The sequence below is a fragment of the Erigeron canadensis genome, chromosome 9, assembly GCF_010389155.1.
Source record: "Erigeron canadensis isolate Cc75 chromosome 9, C_canadensis_v1, whole genome shotgun sequence".
Classification (NCBI taxonomy): Eukaryota; Viridiplantae; Streptophyta; class Magnoliopsida; order Asterales; family Asteraceae; genus Erigeron; species Erigeron canadensis.
In genome coordinates this window covers 2,258,480-2,276,770 of record NC_057769.1, presented here as the reverse complement: position 1 = coordinate 2,276,770, position 18,291 = coordinate 2,258,480, and the positions used below count along the sequence as shown (strand labels likewise).

Here is an 18,291-nt window from a genome sequence, read left to right as displayed (position 1 = left end):
TTCCACGAATGTAAAAAACTTTGAACGAATGTCTATAGTAGGAAATAACTAAAGTTGTGTGTATTGTATGTAAACAACTTTGAAATAATGTTTATTGTATGTAAGAATTTCGTTTCAACCAATTAAAATCTGACAAGTGGCACCTGTATATGGTTGCCACGTATGTTTTTTTACATACAATAAACATTTTTTCAAGTTGCTTACATACAATACACATAACTTTAGTTTTTTCTTACTATAGACATTCGGTCAAAGATAGTTACATTCCAAGAAACTAATCCCTTAATTTAATGGCATTGTTATAGACTTATAGGACAAGAAGGTTAAAACATTAGACATGCTTATAGCAATTCAAAGTAGAAGCAGACTGACATTGAAATTGAAATTGAAACCGAAATGAAAGACTTACCAAGGAAAATGTTTTTATCAACTATAATAAAATGGGCCCAAAAGTAATTTGTAGTGGGTCAAATATCTATATCTATATACTATATAAATTTATAATGATTAAAACGGATCCAGTTATATAATAACTTTGGCCCAATATCTCAGTTGAATCATGATTCGTGAATGGTAAACAAAATGAACCATAAAAATATCTTAATTTCTCAGATCTTTAACAATATAATAAAAAAATGAATTTTAAAAAACTATTTATGAATCAATAAGAATAATTTCTATCCTCTAATGGGGAAAACAATGTCACCAACTTTTAGTAAAGTTAAATAAAAATATTACATTTTAACCAATTAAAATGTCCTACCATTAAGTTATCTTTTACGAGTAGAATTTTATAATTGATAGGGATTAATCACGGGAAGACCAACGTACTTTCTCATTTGTACACGGTTGCTCATTATATTTTTTTATTGATGAGGTTTACCCACATACTTTTTTTTACACGGTTGACCAATATTACCGACTATCACAGGTAATCCGGTCAACTTTGAGTCAACCGTGTAAAAAAAAAATATGTGGGTAAACCTCATCAATAAAAAAGTATGATGGGCAACCGTGTATAAATGACAAAGTACGTTGGTCTTTTCGTGATTAATTAAAAAAAATAAGTAGTGATGTATGGCTAAAAAAATATCTTATGTATGATCCCGCATACTTAATACATGCGAATCTTTCTTACTAAAAAAGGACTAACAAATAAATATTTCATACGAAGCCCAAAATACAAAAATTTTGAATATATTGACGTTGTGGATGTTGCATATCATTGCAACCCAATAATAATGAATGTTGGTGCCCGACCTCAAAACTTGTTTTTTCTTTATAACGAGGTCTTAAGACCAGTGCGTTGCACGTCCGGGATGAATTATAGTATTTTCATTTTTAACGTGTGATTTAAAAATGATCTATATTAGAACGATGTCGAGTTGTGTGTAAGAGTATAGTTATAATATGGACATAATTATGAAGATAGAATGTAAGGAAACAATTGACAATATAATATATAGTTGTGTTGATTAAAAAGTACATGTTTACGAACGTTGATTAAAATTGGATTAATCACGAGAAGACCAACGTACTTTCCCATTTGTACACAGTTGCCCATTATACTTTTTTATTGATAAGGTTTACCCACATACTTTTATTTTGTACACGGTTGACCCAAAGTTGACCGGTTAACCTGTTGTAGTCGGTAATATTGGTCAACCGTGTACAAAAAAAAAGTATGTAGGTAAACCTCATCAATAAAAAGGTATAATGGGCAACCGTGTACAAATAGAAAAATACGTTGGTCTTTCCGTCATTAATCCCATGATTCTAATAAAATTATGGTATATACAATTACAGTATTTGTATAACCTTTATGTATCATAAATGTTTCATAATTTAAAATCAAATTATCATTTAAAAAATATATAATATGTTATCCAAGCTATAAAATAGAAATAATAATTTGTAGTCAATGTCAGAATTAAGATTCCAAACACTAAATCATAATATCATATTATAATTTAAAGGAATCCTCATCCATATTATTATGTTTTTCCACTAATTTTGTACTGACTTCAAATATTTATTTCGTTTTGTTGGCAGCATCAATTAGCTTAGTTTTGTTTTTTTATTTATATATCATAAAACAAATATGCATATATTATTTACAAATAAATTCTTTTTATATAAAAGTTAAATTGTATTAAGTATAGAAAAATCTTTAAGATTATACTTAACATGTATAAAAAAGTTTATACTTTTTCAATAAGCCTACTCTTAAATTTTATAATTTTATGATGAGTATAGAATGAAAGTCCTTAAAGGTAAATTAAAATTTTTTATCTTACATTCTTACATACCAAAAAAATGCATAAATAATCTATATAACCGTGTTAAAATAAATCAAAATTTTTGATAGAATAAACGGCCTAAATCGTCCTTGTGGTTTACCCTAATAATTAAGTTTCATCCTTAACTATCTGAAATGATACTGATAGTCCTTTTAGGAAGGATAAGGATCACATTTTGTCCTTTACGCAAACAGACGTTTGCTCCAATCCGTTAGCCCTCGCACGTGGATAACTCGGGAGGGTAGTTATGTCTTTTGTCACTCTTTATCTTGTCTTTTTCTTTTTATTCTCTTTATGTGTTTGGCTGTATACAACAATGAAACACGTATACACATACACAATAGTACACACATACGCAATTACATCTACATATATTCATCTAAAAAAATTTATTATCCATCCAAAATTACAAATACAAGAAGGTCCATCCAAATACATACATACATACATATACAAGATCGAGCACAACAACCGGCCACCACTACAAGATTCGCCCACCACAAGTTGCCGCCACCATCCTCCAACATCTTGCTACCACCATCAAATCCAGGCACCACTTTGAAGATCTGCCCACCATCCTCCAACATTCGTTTTTTTGCGGAAACAAAGAAGAAAAAGAATAGTACGTCGGAAAAAAAGGATGGACGGATCTTTCTTGCGGTTGTGGCCGGATGTTGGCGGTGGTGGCTAGATCTTGGTGGTGGTAGCTGTAACACCCTGCTTTATAAATATGTGAATTTCTAAAAAATTTCAACTTTAAATATAACTCCGTTAATAAAATGCGGAAGCGACTTTTCAAAACAGATATGAACCATAATAGAATCATTAAACAACTTTAAATGGAGTTACTAGCATCGTACTGTCACAATAATAAAAGGAAATCCACAATCAATAATATGAAATGTCAACAAGTCATAATAAATAAGTCTACTTAATTCTACTAGCAAATGAGTACTAAAAGCCATCTTTATTTAACATCAACAGCTACCCCATCTCTCGCAAATCAACTAGCTCCATTAGTGCCTAACCTGAGGGCACAACACATTTTCCACAAAACAAGTGTCAGCTTTTAAAGCCAAGTAAGATAACAGGTTAGTATAACAAAAAGATTGCCAATTAAAATCATTTCAACAAAATCATCTCATGCACATATATAGGCATAATCATAGATATCAACAAGTATTAATCAAATAGGATAATAAACTCCTACAATGTGCCTCCTTAACAACATAACTACTTAACTCTTTAGCTCCTTAACTACTTGGCTACTTATTTATTTAGCTCCTTAACTACTTAGGTTATGCCATTTAAAATCAACAATAAAGGTTTTGTGTGTAGGCGGTCATAAGACCTCACAGGGAACCTCACACCCGACATGATGGGTAACCTTTTGGGGGTCCATCGGCGTCGTTATGGAAAGGCATAACCAATCCATGAGTAGTCCGCATTCTCCTTAGGGTCAATCACTCCCAACGGTGCTACTCTGCTCCTGAAATTGCACCTCACCAGGGACGGTATACGTTGCCCCCGAATGAGCTCCTTAAACACACTTGATCTAAATAGACCAATATGCAGGTTAAGCTTAACACTTTCTCCTTAATATCTCCTTAATTAATGCTCGAGACTTAACCACATTATATTTCTACTCAATTCTACTTATCACATTCGCTACTTTATTTTATTCTCCATTAAGGTTGCTACTCATTTGCACATATCAACATTAGGGCCCTTAACGTGCACGTGACATGACAACTTAATAATGTCTAGTGTACTATGTGTACAGGCATTCATCATATAACACAACTCAACAACAAGCTCCATTAAACAAAAATATAACAATAGTATCGTATCAACTAAAGCATGCATAAACAAATGTCCCAATAAAACTCCCACATACAACCCATACCCAATATAAGCATGAGATAGTTAACTTCATAAAAATGGAGTAACTATTAAAACTAAGTTTTGTTGTGTCACTCATGTGTCAAAAATAAGTTATCTTACCTCAAATTGGATAAAAACTCAAGGTAACTCTTACTTCTCCAACTCGTGATCACCTAAAGAATAAAATACTGCGATCAATACTGACCAACTAAAAATATATAAGTGATCCATCGATCATTGCACCTGATGCATTCTTCACTTAAATCTATGACTAATTATATCATAGAAATTCATATATACTATGTCATTTATATTATAAAGCCAAAAACATCTTATAATATATATCATAATTATAATTAAAGCTTCTAAATAATATAATTTAGTTTAAGTATTTTACAATTACTTGCATTTAGAATTATGGGTGGAGCTCGTCAAGTATCACACCTCTCCCATTAGTTACAGAATAATTTTCAATTGGTGTTTTAAGTAAATGGAGATATATAACTACACTTCAATTACAAAATTCTTTATTTAGCAATGGAACCGACTTCATTATAAAACTTGGAGTGACCTTAAGATTGTGACAACAGAAAAGACTATAATTTGACTAATACAAATATCGTGGCCTAGTTCTAATCTTTAACTTAATTAACAAGACACATGAGTATAAAATCATAGATTAAATAAATTACTACAAGTTTTAATATAATGATCTTGTACTTTACAGCTCACCCCCTGACTGATTTTCCTTCAAAACCACTTATATCAATTATGGATTTTACTAGAATATTTATATAATCGAAATCACCCTTGTTCCATCGTCTTTACCATGCATTAGCTTACAAAAATCCATTAACAAATATTTTGAGCTTCACTTTATTTATGCATTACAAACAGAATATAGCTTCTCCATAGAAGTTCCAACTCGATATATACAGTGGATGACATCCCCGAATAGACGAAACACGTTTTAGCACTACGACACCATTTTAAAGTTGATATTTGAATTGAACATAGAATTAACTCAAAAACTACATTTGATTACGCATAAGCTTTACGGGATTAAATCCCTTTAAAGTCGACATTAGATCCTTCTATTTTAAGAGCGTTAAATTCAACTAGAACCTAATTCTACTTCGCATGCTTAATGAAAACACTTAGAGGTACTCATACATAAAGTATATATGGCCATGTCTTGTGAGGAGTTAGATCATAACTAAACTAGCTACTTGTTTTTGTGTCCTATCGTGATCGACAAAACCTGACGTAAAAAGACAATATTTATTCTGATGAACTGAAACATCACTATTTAAAACAAGAATCATTACCTGAATCGCGGCAAATTGTTGATCTAATGACTCCGATGATGAACTAAGCTGAACACCCCAAAAAAAGTCCGACGAATTTCGGTGTTGTATGTGCCGCCTCTAGTTTTGGGTTTCTCCCTTTTTTTATATGGCAAATCACGTATTAACAAATTGTATAGGAAAACCCATGTGTTTTACTAAACCCTGATCCTTATTGGTGGCTTTTCTAATTTTATGTTAAGTCCCTCTTAGTTTCATCTAATCACATATACACCCAACTTAGCAAAATAATTGATCTTCCAACTTAACACATACATAATATATCACATACGGGTATTTAACAAGTTGTCAACTAAAATATACAGTTACTAAAACAAACACATTTTTTTAAGCCGCATATATATGATACATTACGCATCACATCTACGACATAGTAGCATCTACATGAAAAATCCATTTATCAAAATATGTCAATTTGACGACAACTAAACGACTATAGTTGAGACACGCAACGATCCTACCGGAAAGCGTCATTTGACTTACGACTAAGTTAATAATATTAGAAAAATATTTGGGATGTTACAGTGGCCGGATATCGGTGGTGATACTGGTGGCCGGATATTGGTGGTGAGGGTGGTGGTCGGATCTTGGTCGTGGTTGCCGGATCCTGGTAGCTGGTTCTTTCTTGCTCACCACCGTAACACCTGTCACAACGACTGCTTTCTTTCCCGCCGACGTATCCCACTGTTCCCTTTTATTCCTCGCCGTCTTCCACTCCTTTCCTTGTATATATTTTTCGATATATATAAATGTAGATATAAATATGAACGTATGTGTTCTAGTGCTTATTTCCTTTCTTTCTAAAATCAAATAGATATAGATATAATTATGATTTGGTATTGAATTCTTATTAGTTTATATATACATAGTTATAGTTATATATATGTATTTGTTAGGAAAAGTATATGGAGTTTGATTTGATGAATTGATTCTGGATAAAGAATTCGTTGATAAAGTTGATAGAATATCAAATTTGGTCTTTAGAGTGTAAAAAGACACAAATACTCTCATGTGTTGTGCACACAAGGGAGTTAACGGATTTGAGCAAACGTTTGTTTGTGTAAAGGACTGGATGTGATCCTTATCCTTCTTAAAAGGACTGTCAATATTATTTCAAATAGTTAAGGATGAAACTTGATTATTAGGGTAAACCACAAGGACGATTTAGGCCGTTTACTCTTTTTGATAAGAATATTATGTCCCTTGTCAAACACCCGCGAAAACCCTTGGAATCTCAAATCCTCTTTTCTTTTCCATCCAAATCTGTTCCCAAAATGAAAATCACAAAACGTTTCAATCGAGTTATTAAACCCCTAAAAACCATAAACAATCATGACCCAAAATCTCAAATCACTAAAGTCAAAACAAATTTAAAGCAAAAGTCAAAAAGAAAAGCAAACACTATAACAATCAAGCAAAAATCACAGACCCAGTTGGATATTTGTTCAAAAGATTCATTTTTGTTGGAGAAAAACCCGAAAAGATTGGATCTTGATTATTACCAAATTGATGCACTTGATCTTGCTCCAAGATTGCTTGGCAAGTATCTTAGGAGAGATGATGTTGTTCTCCAAATTACTGAGGTAAAAAAAGTGTTCAATTTACCTTTTTTTTTCTTCATATTATTGTATGTGTATGTATCATAGTTTAAAGTTGGACTTAGACACTTAGTATGTATCGAATTTCCAGTTCGTTGTGATTTTATATTTTTATGTGTGACACATTTCGTTAGGTAAACCATAGTATTTTTTTTACATGGCTGCAGTATACATAAGAGGTGCCTAGTTTGTTTGTCATAAGAGGTCAGATACATCATACATCAAACTGCAAAAGCTAAAACTTTGATACGGACAAATGGGTCGGTTATCCATCGATACGCACAAATAGGTTTTTGGTGTAAACTTGTATGTATCTTAAAACACATGTGAAGTTTTTGATAAACAGTTCTATTGAAGTACTAATTGCCTAATTGGTTAAATCACATACACTCTAATCTATGTTTGATGTAATTGCATGGATCAACTAGAGTACTGATTGGTAAAATTACAGGTAGAAGCATATAGGTCTAATGATTCAGCTTGTCATGGCCGAGTTGGAGTTACATCAAGAACTGCTCCTCTTGTAAGATTATATGAAACACTATTTCTGCTCTTTATTTTTGCTTGTTCTTATAAGTTTTCTGCTCCTGGGTGATGACATGACGCCACATTGCAAATATATGATGTATATAAAGTTTGTTTTTAAAATGTTGAATGGGCATATCTGTGTTATTATCATAAAGTCCCAGAAGAGAGTACTTACATGGATGTTGATGAGTTAGTAAGTAAGCTTGGGAAATCACGAGAGTCTATAAGCCAAGCTAGTCATATAATTTCCCTAGTAGCACCACATCATTTTTCTCAATGTTGCATTTGCGGCTCATAGACTTAAGAACCTGATAAAACATTTTATACCTTAAGTTTATACTTTAATGTTGTACATGCTAATATTTGTTAAAACTGGGATTGAAAGTAGCCTTACAGGGATCATTCTTTTCACTAAAAGTGGTACTCCATGTGTATAAGATTTGGAACAAGGTTTATTATGAGGTGTTTTATGTGAATTGGAAGTTCTTTTTACATACAATTTTTTTTTTTTTTTTTTTGTTTGGAATATTGTAAGTTTGGACCAGGTGGACATGCTTATGTATATCTTTGCTACGGCATGCATAACATGCTAAATGTTGTAGCTGACAAAGAAGGAATTGGGTCGGCAGTGTTGATCCGTTCTTGTGCTCCTGTCACAGGTAATGATCTATTTTTATTTTAGCAACGTTGAATAAAAATTGCTTGTTTACTGAACAATCACATGTTTCTTTGGTCCTTGAGTAATAGTCAAAAAATTTACTGAACCACGTAGAGTAAAATGTATTGTTTAAAATCTAGCTAGAAAGGAAGAAAAGATCAAGACAGACTCTGACTTTTTAGCCCAACAAACTAATCTTTAACTTTGGAAACAAAATTGGATTTCTTACATTTATGTGAGATATTGGAGAACATCTACTATCTGTACCCTATGTTACAAATTGATTAAGGCCTCTTTCTTTGTTTTCTGTGATGTACGCTGCCGTCTGATTGATATGAATTAACAGGGCTGGAAACTATCAAACAGCGTCGAGGTTTGGATACCGATAAGCCCGTTCTTCTTACCGGGCCTGGGAAGGTCAGTCTCCATTGCCTTTCACAGCTCTTATAGAAGTTGATTTAATACATTCACTGATAGATAGATTAATTTGAGTTGTGTTTTATCTTGAATGTGTCAAATTGAAAAGTTAAGATATGAGGAAATCAGGAAAACAGATCAAATGGTGAGATGGGTTAAAAGTTGCCCATATATTATTTAAACTCTTTCATCATTTTTATTACTCGTATAAGATTCACATTACTTTTTTAATCAAGTATTTAAAAAGAATGGAGATTAAAGTATTGCAGACATGTGGATTAACTCAACGAGGCATGTCTCAACCATTTTATAGATAACCTGTTTCAACCGACTCATGCTGGCATGCTGCCCTGCCTACCCATCTTTTTCCACTTCTACAGTACGTGTTATGTTTTGAAAAGTAATATTTACATTGGATAACATCACTTAGGTGGGCCAAGCACTAGGGATTTCAAAAGACTGGTCTAACCATGCTCTGTTTAGTCCTGGTAATGACTGATCATACATCTTGTTTTCTTTCTGTTTTCATTTCTTGATGAAATTTAACAAGTGTTTAATTGGACTCTGGTCTTATAGGTGGCTTGGAGCTATTGGATGGGCCAGAAGTGAAAGATATAGTAGTGGGTCCACGCGTTGGCATAGATTATGCTTTGCCTGAACATGTTAGTGCCTTATGGAGGTTTGCAGTTTCAGGTAGCCCTTGGATAAGTGCTCCTAAAAACACCCTCAAGGCACCTTAATTTGCAAATCATGGACATGACTGATGGAAGGAGTTTTTTTTTTTTGGGGTTGACAATCTAATTGTTGCATATGGTGTTTTTTGTGTGGGTGTTGAACCACAATGCAGTGTACATACTGAAAAAGGTTGAAGTAAACTAATGGAATTTAGCTTTTACTACATTATGCAATTACCTTGAATTCGTGGCTCCTGGATCGATATTATGCTGCATCTGAATAGGGCGTTAATCTGAACTACTGAGCCACAATGATTATCTCTGTTTCGAACCAATTAAGAGTTTGTGATGACAAGAACATATGTAGACAAATGCAACTCATAACAATCAAACAATCTTTTTCCCTTTTAATTTAAGATGGCTATTGCTGAACTGTTTCTTGGTGCATTCATCACTGTGTTGTTTGAGAAGCTGTCCTCTAGTGACTTGAGGAGGCTTGCTCGATCTGCAGGTATTTATACTGAACTCCACAAATGGAACGATAAATTGTTGCAGATCCAAGCTGTCCTTGTTGATGCAGGCCACAAGCACTTAAGTCAGACATCTGTTCAATTATGGCTTAACAAACTCCAACATTTGGCATATGACATTGACGATGTACTTGATGACTTGACCACTGAAGCCGCACGGCGCCAGATGAATGATGACAGTAGTACCAGCACTAGTAAGGTATTGAAAATCATTCCAACCAAAATTCATGCTTTTAAATATAGCCGTAAGATGCGTTCTAAGCTAGATGATATTACATTCAAATTGCATGCTCTTGTTGAGGAGAAAAATATGTTGGGTTTGATTGATAATGTTGGAAGGTCAAATAGATCAAGTAAACGACTAGAACAGCCAAAGAGATTCTGCTTTCACAGACTGACCCAGAACAAAAAACTCCGAGAATATATCTTCAAGCTCCCCTTCCAAAACCCAACTCCTCACCATCTCAAACAAAGGCGAACAAACTCGACGAAGCAACCCTTTTATAAAGTCATGAAGAAGAGGATCACCATGCTGCGCATGCATATGGATGGCCCCAGCCAGGGCACCACTCTTTAGACCTCTGCAACTATCCACAAGAACAGCCATTAACCTCATCTTCACCATCGGCTCTGAAAACCACACCAAGAGCCTCCTTAAAGAAAGATAATTTCCTGAACTAACATTTTCCGAAACCAGAGGAATCGGATTCATCGCCTGCAAATGAAGAACCGCCAACAACTTATAATATTCCGACAACTCATCCTGCAACGCTGCACAAATGGCTTGAGCTACAGTCCCAAAAAAATTAAATAATCTTAGATACTTTGCCATTATAGATTCTGCAAATACACTATTTAATGGGATTCTGGCATCATCATACAAAAAAAACACATCCCATGTCCTGTCTCCAGTATTGTAACCTTAATGAAGTCTAAAACCTATAACCTTAATGGGATTCTGGCATTGCAAAATGAAGCCTAACCTTCTCTAGTTCTCTCCAATGAGATTTTGCTTTTACAAACTGATCCGAAGCAAAAAACTCCAAAAATATATCTTCAAGCTCACCTTCCAGAACCCAACTCCTCGCCATCTCTAAAAAAGGTGAACAAACTCGACAAAGCAACGATTTCATAAACTCATCAAATAGAGGCTCACCATGCTGCGCATGCTAATGAATTGCCCCAGCCAGGGCGCCGCCCTTTAGACCCCTACAGCCATCCACAAAATCTGCCATTGCTGAACTAATTCTAGGTACATTTGTTACTGTGAAAAGTAAAGGACTATATATGCAATTAGTTTTAAAGTAAAGAAGGATTTATATAATTTTGGATATTTAAAGTCATTTATGAACATGAAGTATTATCCGTTATAGTCACAACTCGTAAGTCTAAGTCTCCTCCTTATTACATCCACACAAATTTAATGAATTAACTTTGCTTCGTCAATTTCCTCTCCATCCACCCAAATTTCCATCTGCAAAATTCCAATAATATTCTCTCAAATCAAAACCCATAACAATCAAACAATCTTTTTCCCTTTTCGATGGAAGTAGTTCTTGGTGCCTTTGTTACTGTGTTGTTTGAGAAGCTGGCATCTGCTGACTTGATCAGGCTTGCTCGATCAGCAGGTATCTATTCTGAACTCAACAAATGGAACGACAACTTGTTCCAAATCCAAGCTGTTCTTGTTGATGCAGGCCACAAGCACTTAAGTCAGACATCTGTTCAATTGTGGCTTAACAAACTCCATCATTTGGCCTATGACATTGATGATGTACTCGATGACTTGAGCACTGAAGCTGCACAACGCCAGATGAATGAAGCCAGTACCTGCACTAGTAAGGTATTGAAAATCATTCCAACCAAAATTCATGCTTTTAAATATGGTCGTAAGATGGGTTTTAAGCTAGATGATATTACATCCAAATTGCATGCTCTTGTTGAGGAGAAAAATATGTTGGGTTTGATTGATAATGTTGGAAGGTCAAATAGATCAAGTAAACGACTAGAAGAAACTTCACTGGTTGATGTATCTAAGATTGTGGGTAGGGAAGGCGATAAGGAGGCATTGATCGGGAAGCTGTTGGGCAATGAACCATGTAGTCAAAACTTCAGCGTCGTGTCAATAGTTGGTATGGGTGGGGTAGGCAAAACCACGCTTGCACAAGTTTTGTACAATGATCAAAAAGTAAAGGATCACTTTGAACTTATGTCATGGTATTGTATTTCTGATGAGTTCGATGTATTTAAAATTTGCAAGGCTATTTTCAAAGATGTGGGTGGGGATGACAAAAAATTTGAAACTTTAAATCAGCTGCAAGTAGCTCTCACAGAAAAACTCTCAAAGAAAAGGTTCCTAATTGTACTAGATGATGTTTGGAGTGAAAACTATAATGAGTGGGAACTCTTGCGACGTCCTTTTTTCGTGGCGGCACCTGGAAGTAAAGTTATTGTAACAACACGTAAGACCACAGCTGCACCGGTGAGGGACTCCATTCAAGCTTATCCTTTGGAAGTTTTGCCAAGCGTAGAAGCTCTATCTTTGTTTGCTCAACATGCATTGGGCAAACAAAACTTTGATTCACATCCGACGCTTAAATTGTATGGAGAAGGTATCATGATGAAATGTGGCCGATTACCTTTGGCTTTGATAACACTTGGAAGGGTGTTAAGAACAAAAACACTTGATGAAGAATGGGAGGAGTTGTTGAATAGTGAGATATGGAACTTACCGAATGAAGGTAGTAATATTCTTCCAGCCCTAAGGCTCAGCTACTATGATCTCCCTCCGCATTTGAAGCAAATGTTTGCTTATTGCTGCTTATTCCCCAAAGATTACATGTTTTACATGGATGAACTAGTCCTACTTTGGATGGCAGAAGGGTTCTTGCATAAGTCAAATGGCAACATGTCAATGGAGAAGTTTGGCCATCAATGTTTTAGAGAGCTAGAGTCAAGGTCATTTTTCCAGCATTCCACTAGTGATAAATCACTATACACAATGCATGACCTTATTAGCGACTTGGCAATGAATGTTGCTGGAGAGTTTTTTTATACGTTAGGTGATGAAATGAGGGTTGACGACGGAAAGGCAGTTTTGGAGAATTCCCGCCACTTTTCTTTTGTTCGTCAGCGTTATGGATTATACAAAACATTCAAGGCACTACATAGGGCTCAACGCTTGAGAACATTCTTACCAGTGTCAGTAAGGATGGATACATGGCAAAGTTTCTACCTATCAAGCAAGGTCCTTACAGAAATACTTCCTCAAGTCCAGTTTCTAAGGGTGCTAAGCCTAGTTAATTACAGAATCACAATGGTACCACAGTCAATTGGCAGTCTCCAACATTTGCGATATCTCAATTTTTCTAAAACTGACATCGCATATGTACCTCAAGAAGTGGGTAACTTGTACAATCTACAGAGCTTGCTGCTTTCTGGTTGTCAATGGTTGTATAGGTTGCCAAACAGTCTTACAAAACTGATAAACCTGCGACATCTTGACATCACTGATACTCCAAGTTTGAAAGATTTGCCCATGGGGATTGGTGGATTGACTGGTCTACAAACTCTATCCAAAGTTGTTATCGGAGATGCTAATGGGTTCAAAATATCCCATCTTAAGGACCTACAACATCTTCAAGGTCGGCTTACCATTAAAGGACTGCATAAAGTGAAAAATTCAATCAACGCAAAGGAAGCCAACTTGCAGCAAAAGAAGGGCCTTCGTCATTTGGAGATGGATTGGGGTAATGTCTTTGATGATTCTCGGAATGAAATGATTGAGTCTGAAGTGATTGAGGGACTAAGGCCTTTTGAGAAGTTGACCAACATCAAGATAAATAACTACATGGGAACAAAGTTTCCTAGTTGGCTTGGGGATCCCACATATGATTGCTTAACTCAGATTACGTTACGTGGCGGTAGAAGTTGTACAATGTTACCAACACTTGGACATCTACCGTCACTTCAAAAGCTGTTTGTTGAAAGCATGAATGGGCTGAAGAGGGTGGGTTCAGAGTTACTTGGAACTGCAAATGTTAATGCATTTCCATCACTTGAGGTTTTGTTTTTTAAGGAAATGGCGAGTTGGGAAGAATGGTCAACTATTAATGGTGGTGGCAAAAATGGAACTGATGCACCGTTTCCTTGTCTTAGTGAAACTTGTATCATAAACTGTCCGAAACTGGGTGTATTGACAATTGAGCCAATACATTCACTTCGGGTTGTACATGTAGAAAGATGTTCAGCAGTGGCGTTAAGAAGCATGATAGGTGTGTCTTCAACAATTACCAGATTGACAGTGAGGGAAGTTAACGGAGTTACTACTCTGCTAGATAGGGACGTTTTAGAGCATCTTAGGTCACTTGAATATCTAAGGATTTCAGGGTGTGACGAACTCACATACCTGTGGGAATCAGGAGAGGAGGCATGCAAGATTCTTGTGAGTTTACAGGAGTTGGAAGTAGTTGGGTGTAAGAACTTGGTGAGATTGGGAGAGAAAAAGGAGAATTTGGGGATTCGCATGAAATCTCTTAGAAATGTAAGTCTTGAAAATTGTGAGAGATTGGAGAGCTACCATTGTGGTTCAGATAGCAGTATGGAGAGGCTGGAGATATGGGGGTGTGATTCAGTGACATCATTGACTTTCCCAGAAGTGGACTTGCCATCATCCACTTTTAACTGTCTTGGAATTTGGGGATGTAAGACTGTGGAGGTGAATTGGCTTGGGAGCAGCTTTTTGTCATCACTTACATCGCTTGTTTTACATAGAAATCCAAATCTGAGGTTGTTACCAGAAGGAGGATGCTTAGCTCATCTTACAGAATTGAGTATTGATGGATGTGAAAACATAGAATCCATTCCAAAGAAAGGTTATGGTTTTCTTCCCCGTCTGTGCCTGAGATCTCTTCGGATCGTTAATTGCAAGAATATGAAGTCATTTCCGCATGAGGAGTTGCCAAGTCTCGAATCATTGGAAGAGATGTCGGTAATGGGTTGTCCAAGCATGGACGCCTCGTTTCCTGGTGGTTTGTGGCCCCCTAATTTAAGGGAGTTAGAAATAGGAGGATTAAAAAAGGCGATGTCAGAGTGGGGCCGGATGCAGAATTTCCCAAACTCACTGGTGCATCTAGCGTTGAGTGGTGAGAATTCAGGGGGAGTGGTTTCATTTGCAAATGAACAAGATAGCAATACTACTACTTCCACATCATCATCATGTTCTTTCTTACTTCCATCATCTCTAACTTCTCTATCCTTGGGCAATTTTGAGGAACTGGAAACAGTTTCAAAAGGAATGCAACACCTCACCTCCCTTGAAGAGCTTTCTATCGATAACTGCCGGAAGCTAAGAGATCTGCCAGAGACACTCCTCCCTTCTCTTTCACGTTTGTATGTGAGTGACGTTTCCCAGGAACTGAGAAAAAAGTGTATTAGTGATGGAAGAAGAAGAAGAAGAAAAGGAAAGTATTGGCCCATCATCTCCCAAATCCCTGATCATTCTATCGGCCGATAAAAAAAAATAATACGGAGTCATTATAATGAATGAATGAAGAGCGGAGTTGGAATGGATGATTGTAGGTGATCGGTTATTGATTTTTGAGTGGAGGTGGGTGGTGGCCCATCAAGGTTTTATTTTCATTTGGAAAATTCAATTCAAAATACCTAATAATAACACTCCATTATATATATTAATGGCTACCACAACTAAGAGAAAAAAATATAGTTGTACGATGATCTTAGCCATTGAAATGGATCAAGAAATAAATCTTAACCATCTAAATTAAAAGTCAAAATTCACTATTTTATATATGACAACTTTTTAATGTTTGACTACTTATATAATTATGATAATTACTTTGTGCTATTTAACTAAACTTCCAAAACGCTTTACAGATTCCAATCCATTGCTACAAACTACGGATGTGAATATTTTTTTTCCATTAATTTAATACAATTTTACTTTTAAAAGTAAAACTTTCAAGCTTATGCATGCAAGGGGAACATGGAAATCCATGTTGTATATAAATTGATACTCATATATACAATATTTTATTTTATTTTCAACATAATATGTGACTTAAAAAATAAATATAAAATTAAAAATATCGTAAGGTGTCACAATTAAGATAAGCTTTATTTTGAGCAAAGAGTTAACACATAAGTATTAAAATTCTCAATTAGAAAAATCCTTAATAACTATATCATCGACGTGGTTATGGCTTAATATCAAAAATTGATTTGAAAATCTCAACCCAAACCTGTCAATCCGTCAACCTAAACTTAACCACAAACAAAAAAAAAATAATCAGGTTAGCGGGCGGATTAAATGGTTTGGTGGGTTGATTTTAGGTGACATGATTGGTGGTTGGCGGATTAGTTTTAAGTAAAATGGGTTATGGATTGTCTGATCAAATAAGTTTGTAGATCCACCTATTAAAATTTTTTATTTAAATTTAAAATATTTTAGGTAGGTGGGTTGAGCTATTAACCCAAAAAGTGAACCCGACCCCCTAACCCTAAAATATCAACTTGTCGGTTACCGAGTCGAGATTTCACAACCTTATTTAGTAAGGTCTATATTGAAAATCTTAATATATATCAAGCCGACTCCATATATGTTATACCAAAAAAAGTAGAAGGTTTGTTATCTCAACATTATGACGGATTTCATATAAGATATGTATTTTCATATACTATATGACGTAAATTTTTGTAGTGAGTGATACATGTATTGTATAAGTTTATTTTGTAAGTTTATTTGGTAACCTGGTTATCGACCGGGTATAATCTAGAATATACATATGGCCCATGCTACAAAGAGAAAAAAATAAATTCAAGTTTTGATCTACGCCATTTAAAATAATACACAAAACAATCCGAGCCCTTGAAATTAAAGTCAAACTTGGTTAAAATGTTAACTTTTTAATGTTATATATATACACTTTTTAATTATGTCATGTTTTTATTATTTTCAATTTAAATATTTTATGTAGCTAATGAAATTAAAATGGTGATAGACTTGAAACCAGGAAAAAGGAAAGAATTTAAGAAAGCGCTCACATCTAAAAATCTTTATATCAAGTGCGGATAAGTATTGTTGTGTGGGATTTTCGATCGAAATATATAGAAAGAAAGAAAGGCTTCATAAAATGAGGTTTTAAATTTGTAATTTTAAATTAAAAGTAAATATATTTCAAGTGAGTGCAATGCAACATTGGTGATGGGTGACAACAGTGGTGTCGTGACGGATGACAGCAGTGTTAGGCATGAGCAGGGGTCAAAACCCGGCCAAAGCCGTGCAAACCCGACACCTGACAATGCAATAAAATTTAATTTGTCATGATCTTATACGTATTTGTTTAAAATAATTGTTATTAAACTAATACTAATAACATACGTGCCCATCTAAGTTTCGATATTTTTTATAATACTATTTATGTCTTTTATTTGTATAGGGGTGTCAATAAGGCTGGGTTCAGGTTGACGAGTTGAAAATACCCAGCTTGATAACTTTTGGGTAGAAAAACTAACCCGAACCTACTAACCAGATAACCCGAAACTAACTCGCCAACCTAACTTAATCAGGCTGGCAGGATAGTGGACGGGTTTAGGGTTGAAAGGTTTAACGTTGCTTGCTAAAAAAAGTTAGATATTTAGACTTTCGTCAATTTATTTATCTTTGTATGTAAAGTTCAACATGTACTGTTTCTAACCCGGTCAACGACCAGGTATTGATCTAGTTATTATTAGTTGCTGAGCTTTGGGTTTTGTTAATTTTTTAATTTTTTTATATGTATATGTATATCTGAATTTGGGTTTCATGTTCTTGCACTTGATTTAGCTTCCAAAATAGCTTCCTTTTTTTCATAAGTTATTCTTAAATTATGTATTGTCAAACATATTTTAATACATCGATTCATGACCATCTATGGACCTATTTCTACAAAACTTGTAATTTTGTGTTTATATACATACTAAAAGTTCATTCTTTCTACAACACTGTTAAGCCAGTCACTAGAGGTACGTTAATGATTCCAGACCAGTATGGGTATGAAATCTATGTATTGTAAACATAGCAATATCTTGTGAGTTTCATTTGATGTGACAATGCGATTTTTTTTTTTTTTTGTTGCATACTCTCATCTTGTATCACAATTCGATGGTAAACAAGTGTTTCTCTTAAAACATCAAACAAAGCCAGTTAACTTATACAAAACCGGAATCATGTTTCTGATTCGACAGAAGTTTGTCCAGTTTGATATTATGTGAAGTTTGTTCCAAAGTGTATGATGTCGAATTTTGTGCTCAATATAAGCATTCAGTTGATACCAAA

The 18,291-nt window shown here is 34.8% G+C and overlaps 2 protein-coding genes across 2 annotated transcripts; both read left to right on the top strand.

Moving 5' to 3' along the window:
- Window positions 1–6,782: 6,782 nt before the first annotated feature.
- Window positions 6,783–9,650, top strand: LOC122580968 (DNA-3-methyladenine glycosylase). The gene is made up of 6 exons (XM_043753116.1): window positions 6,783–7,134; window positions 7,601–7,672; window positions 8,213–8,336; window positions 8,682–8,752; window positions 9,183–9,240; window positions 9,329–9,650. The coding sequence occupies exons 1-6, from the start codon at window positions 6,826–6,828 to the stop codon at window positions 9,490–9,492; spliced, it is 798 nt and encodes a 265-aa protein (XP_043609051.1). The 5' UTR covers window positions 6,783–6,825; the 3' UTR covers window positions 9,493–9,650.
- A 1,668-nt stretch (window positions 9,651–11,318) lies between these two features.
- LOC122580965 (putative disease resistance RPP13-like protein 1) lies at window positions 11,319–15,644 on the top strand. Its single transcript, XM_043753111.1, has one exon. The coding sequence runs from the start codon at window positions 11,500–11,502 to the stop codon at window positions 15,469–15,471; it is 3,972 nt and encodes a 1,323-aa protein (XP_043609046.1). The 5' UTR covers window positions 11,319–11,499; the 3' UTR covers window positions 15,472–15,644.
- Window positions 15,645–18,291: the final 2,647 nt, after the last annotated feature.

Excerpts from the sequence above, each read along its gene's own strand:
- LOC122580968 (XM_043753116.1), top strand. The coding sequence starts at position 6,826 with ATGAAAATCACAAAACGTTTCAATCGAGTTATTAAACCCCTAAAAACC. Across the intron at positions 8,337-8,681 it reads TTCTTGTGCTCCTGTCACAG|GGCTGGAAACTATCAAACAG; the intron begins GTAATGATCTAT and ends ATGAATTAACAG. Across the intron at positions 9,241-9,328 it reads CCATGCTCTGTTTAGTCCTG|GTGGCTTGGAGCTATTGGAT; the intron begins GTAATGACTGAT and ends CTGGTCTTATAG.
- LOC122580965 (XM_043753111.1), top strand. The coding sequence starts at position 11,500 with ATGGAAGTAGTTCTTGGTGCCTTTGTTACTGTGTTGTTTGAGAAGCTG.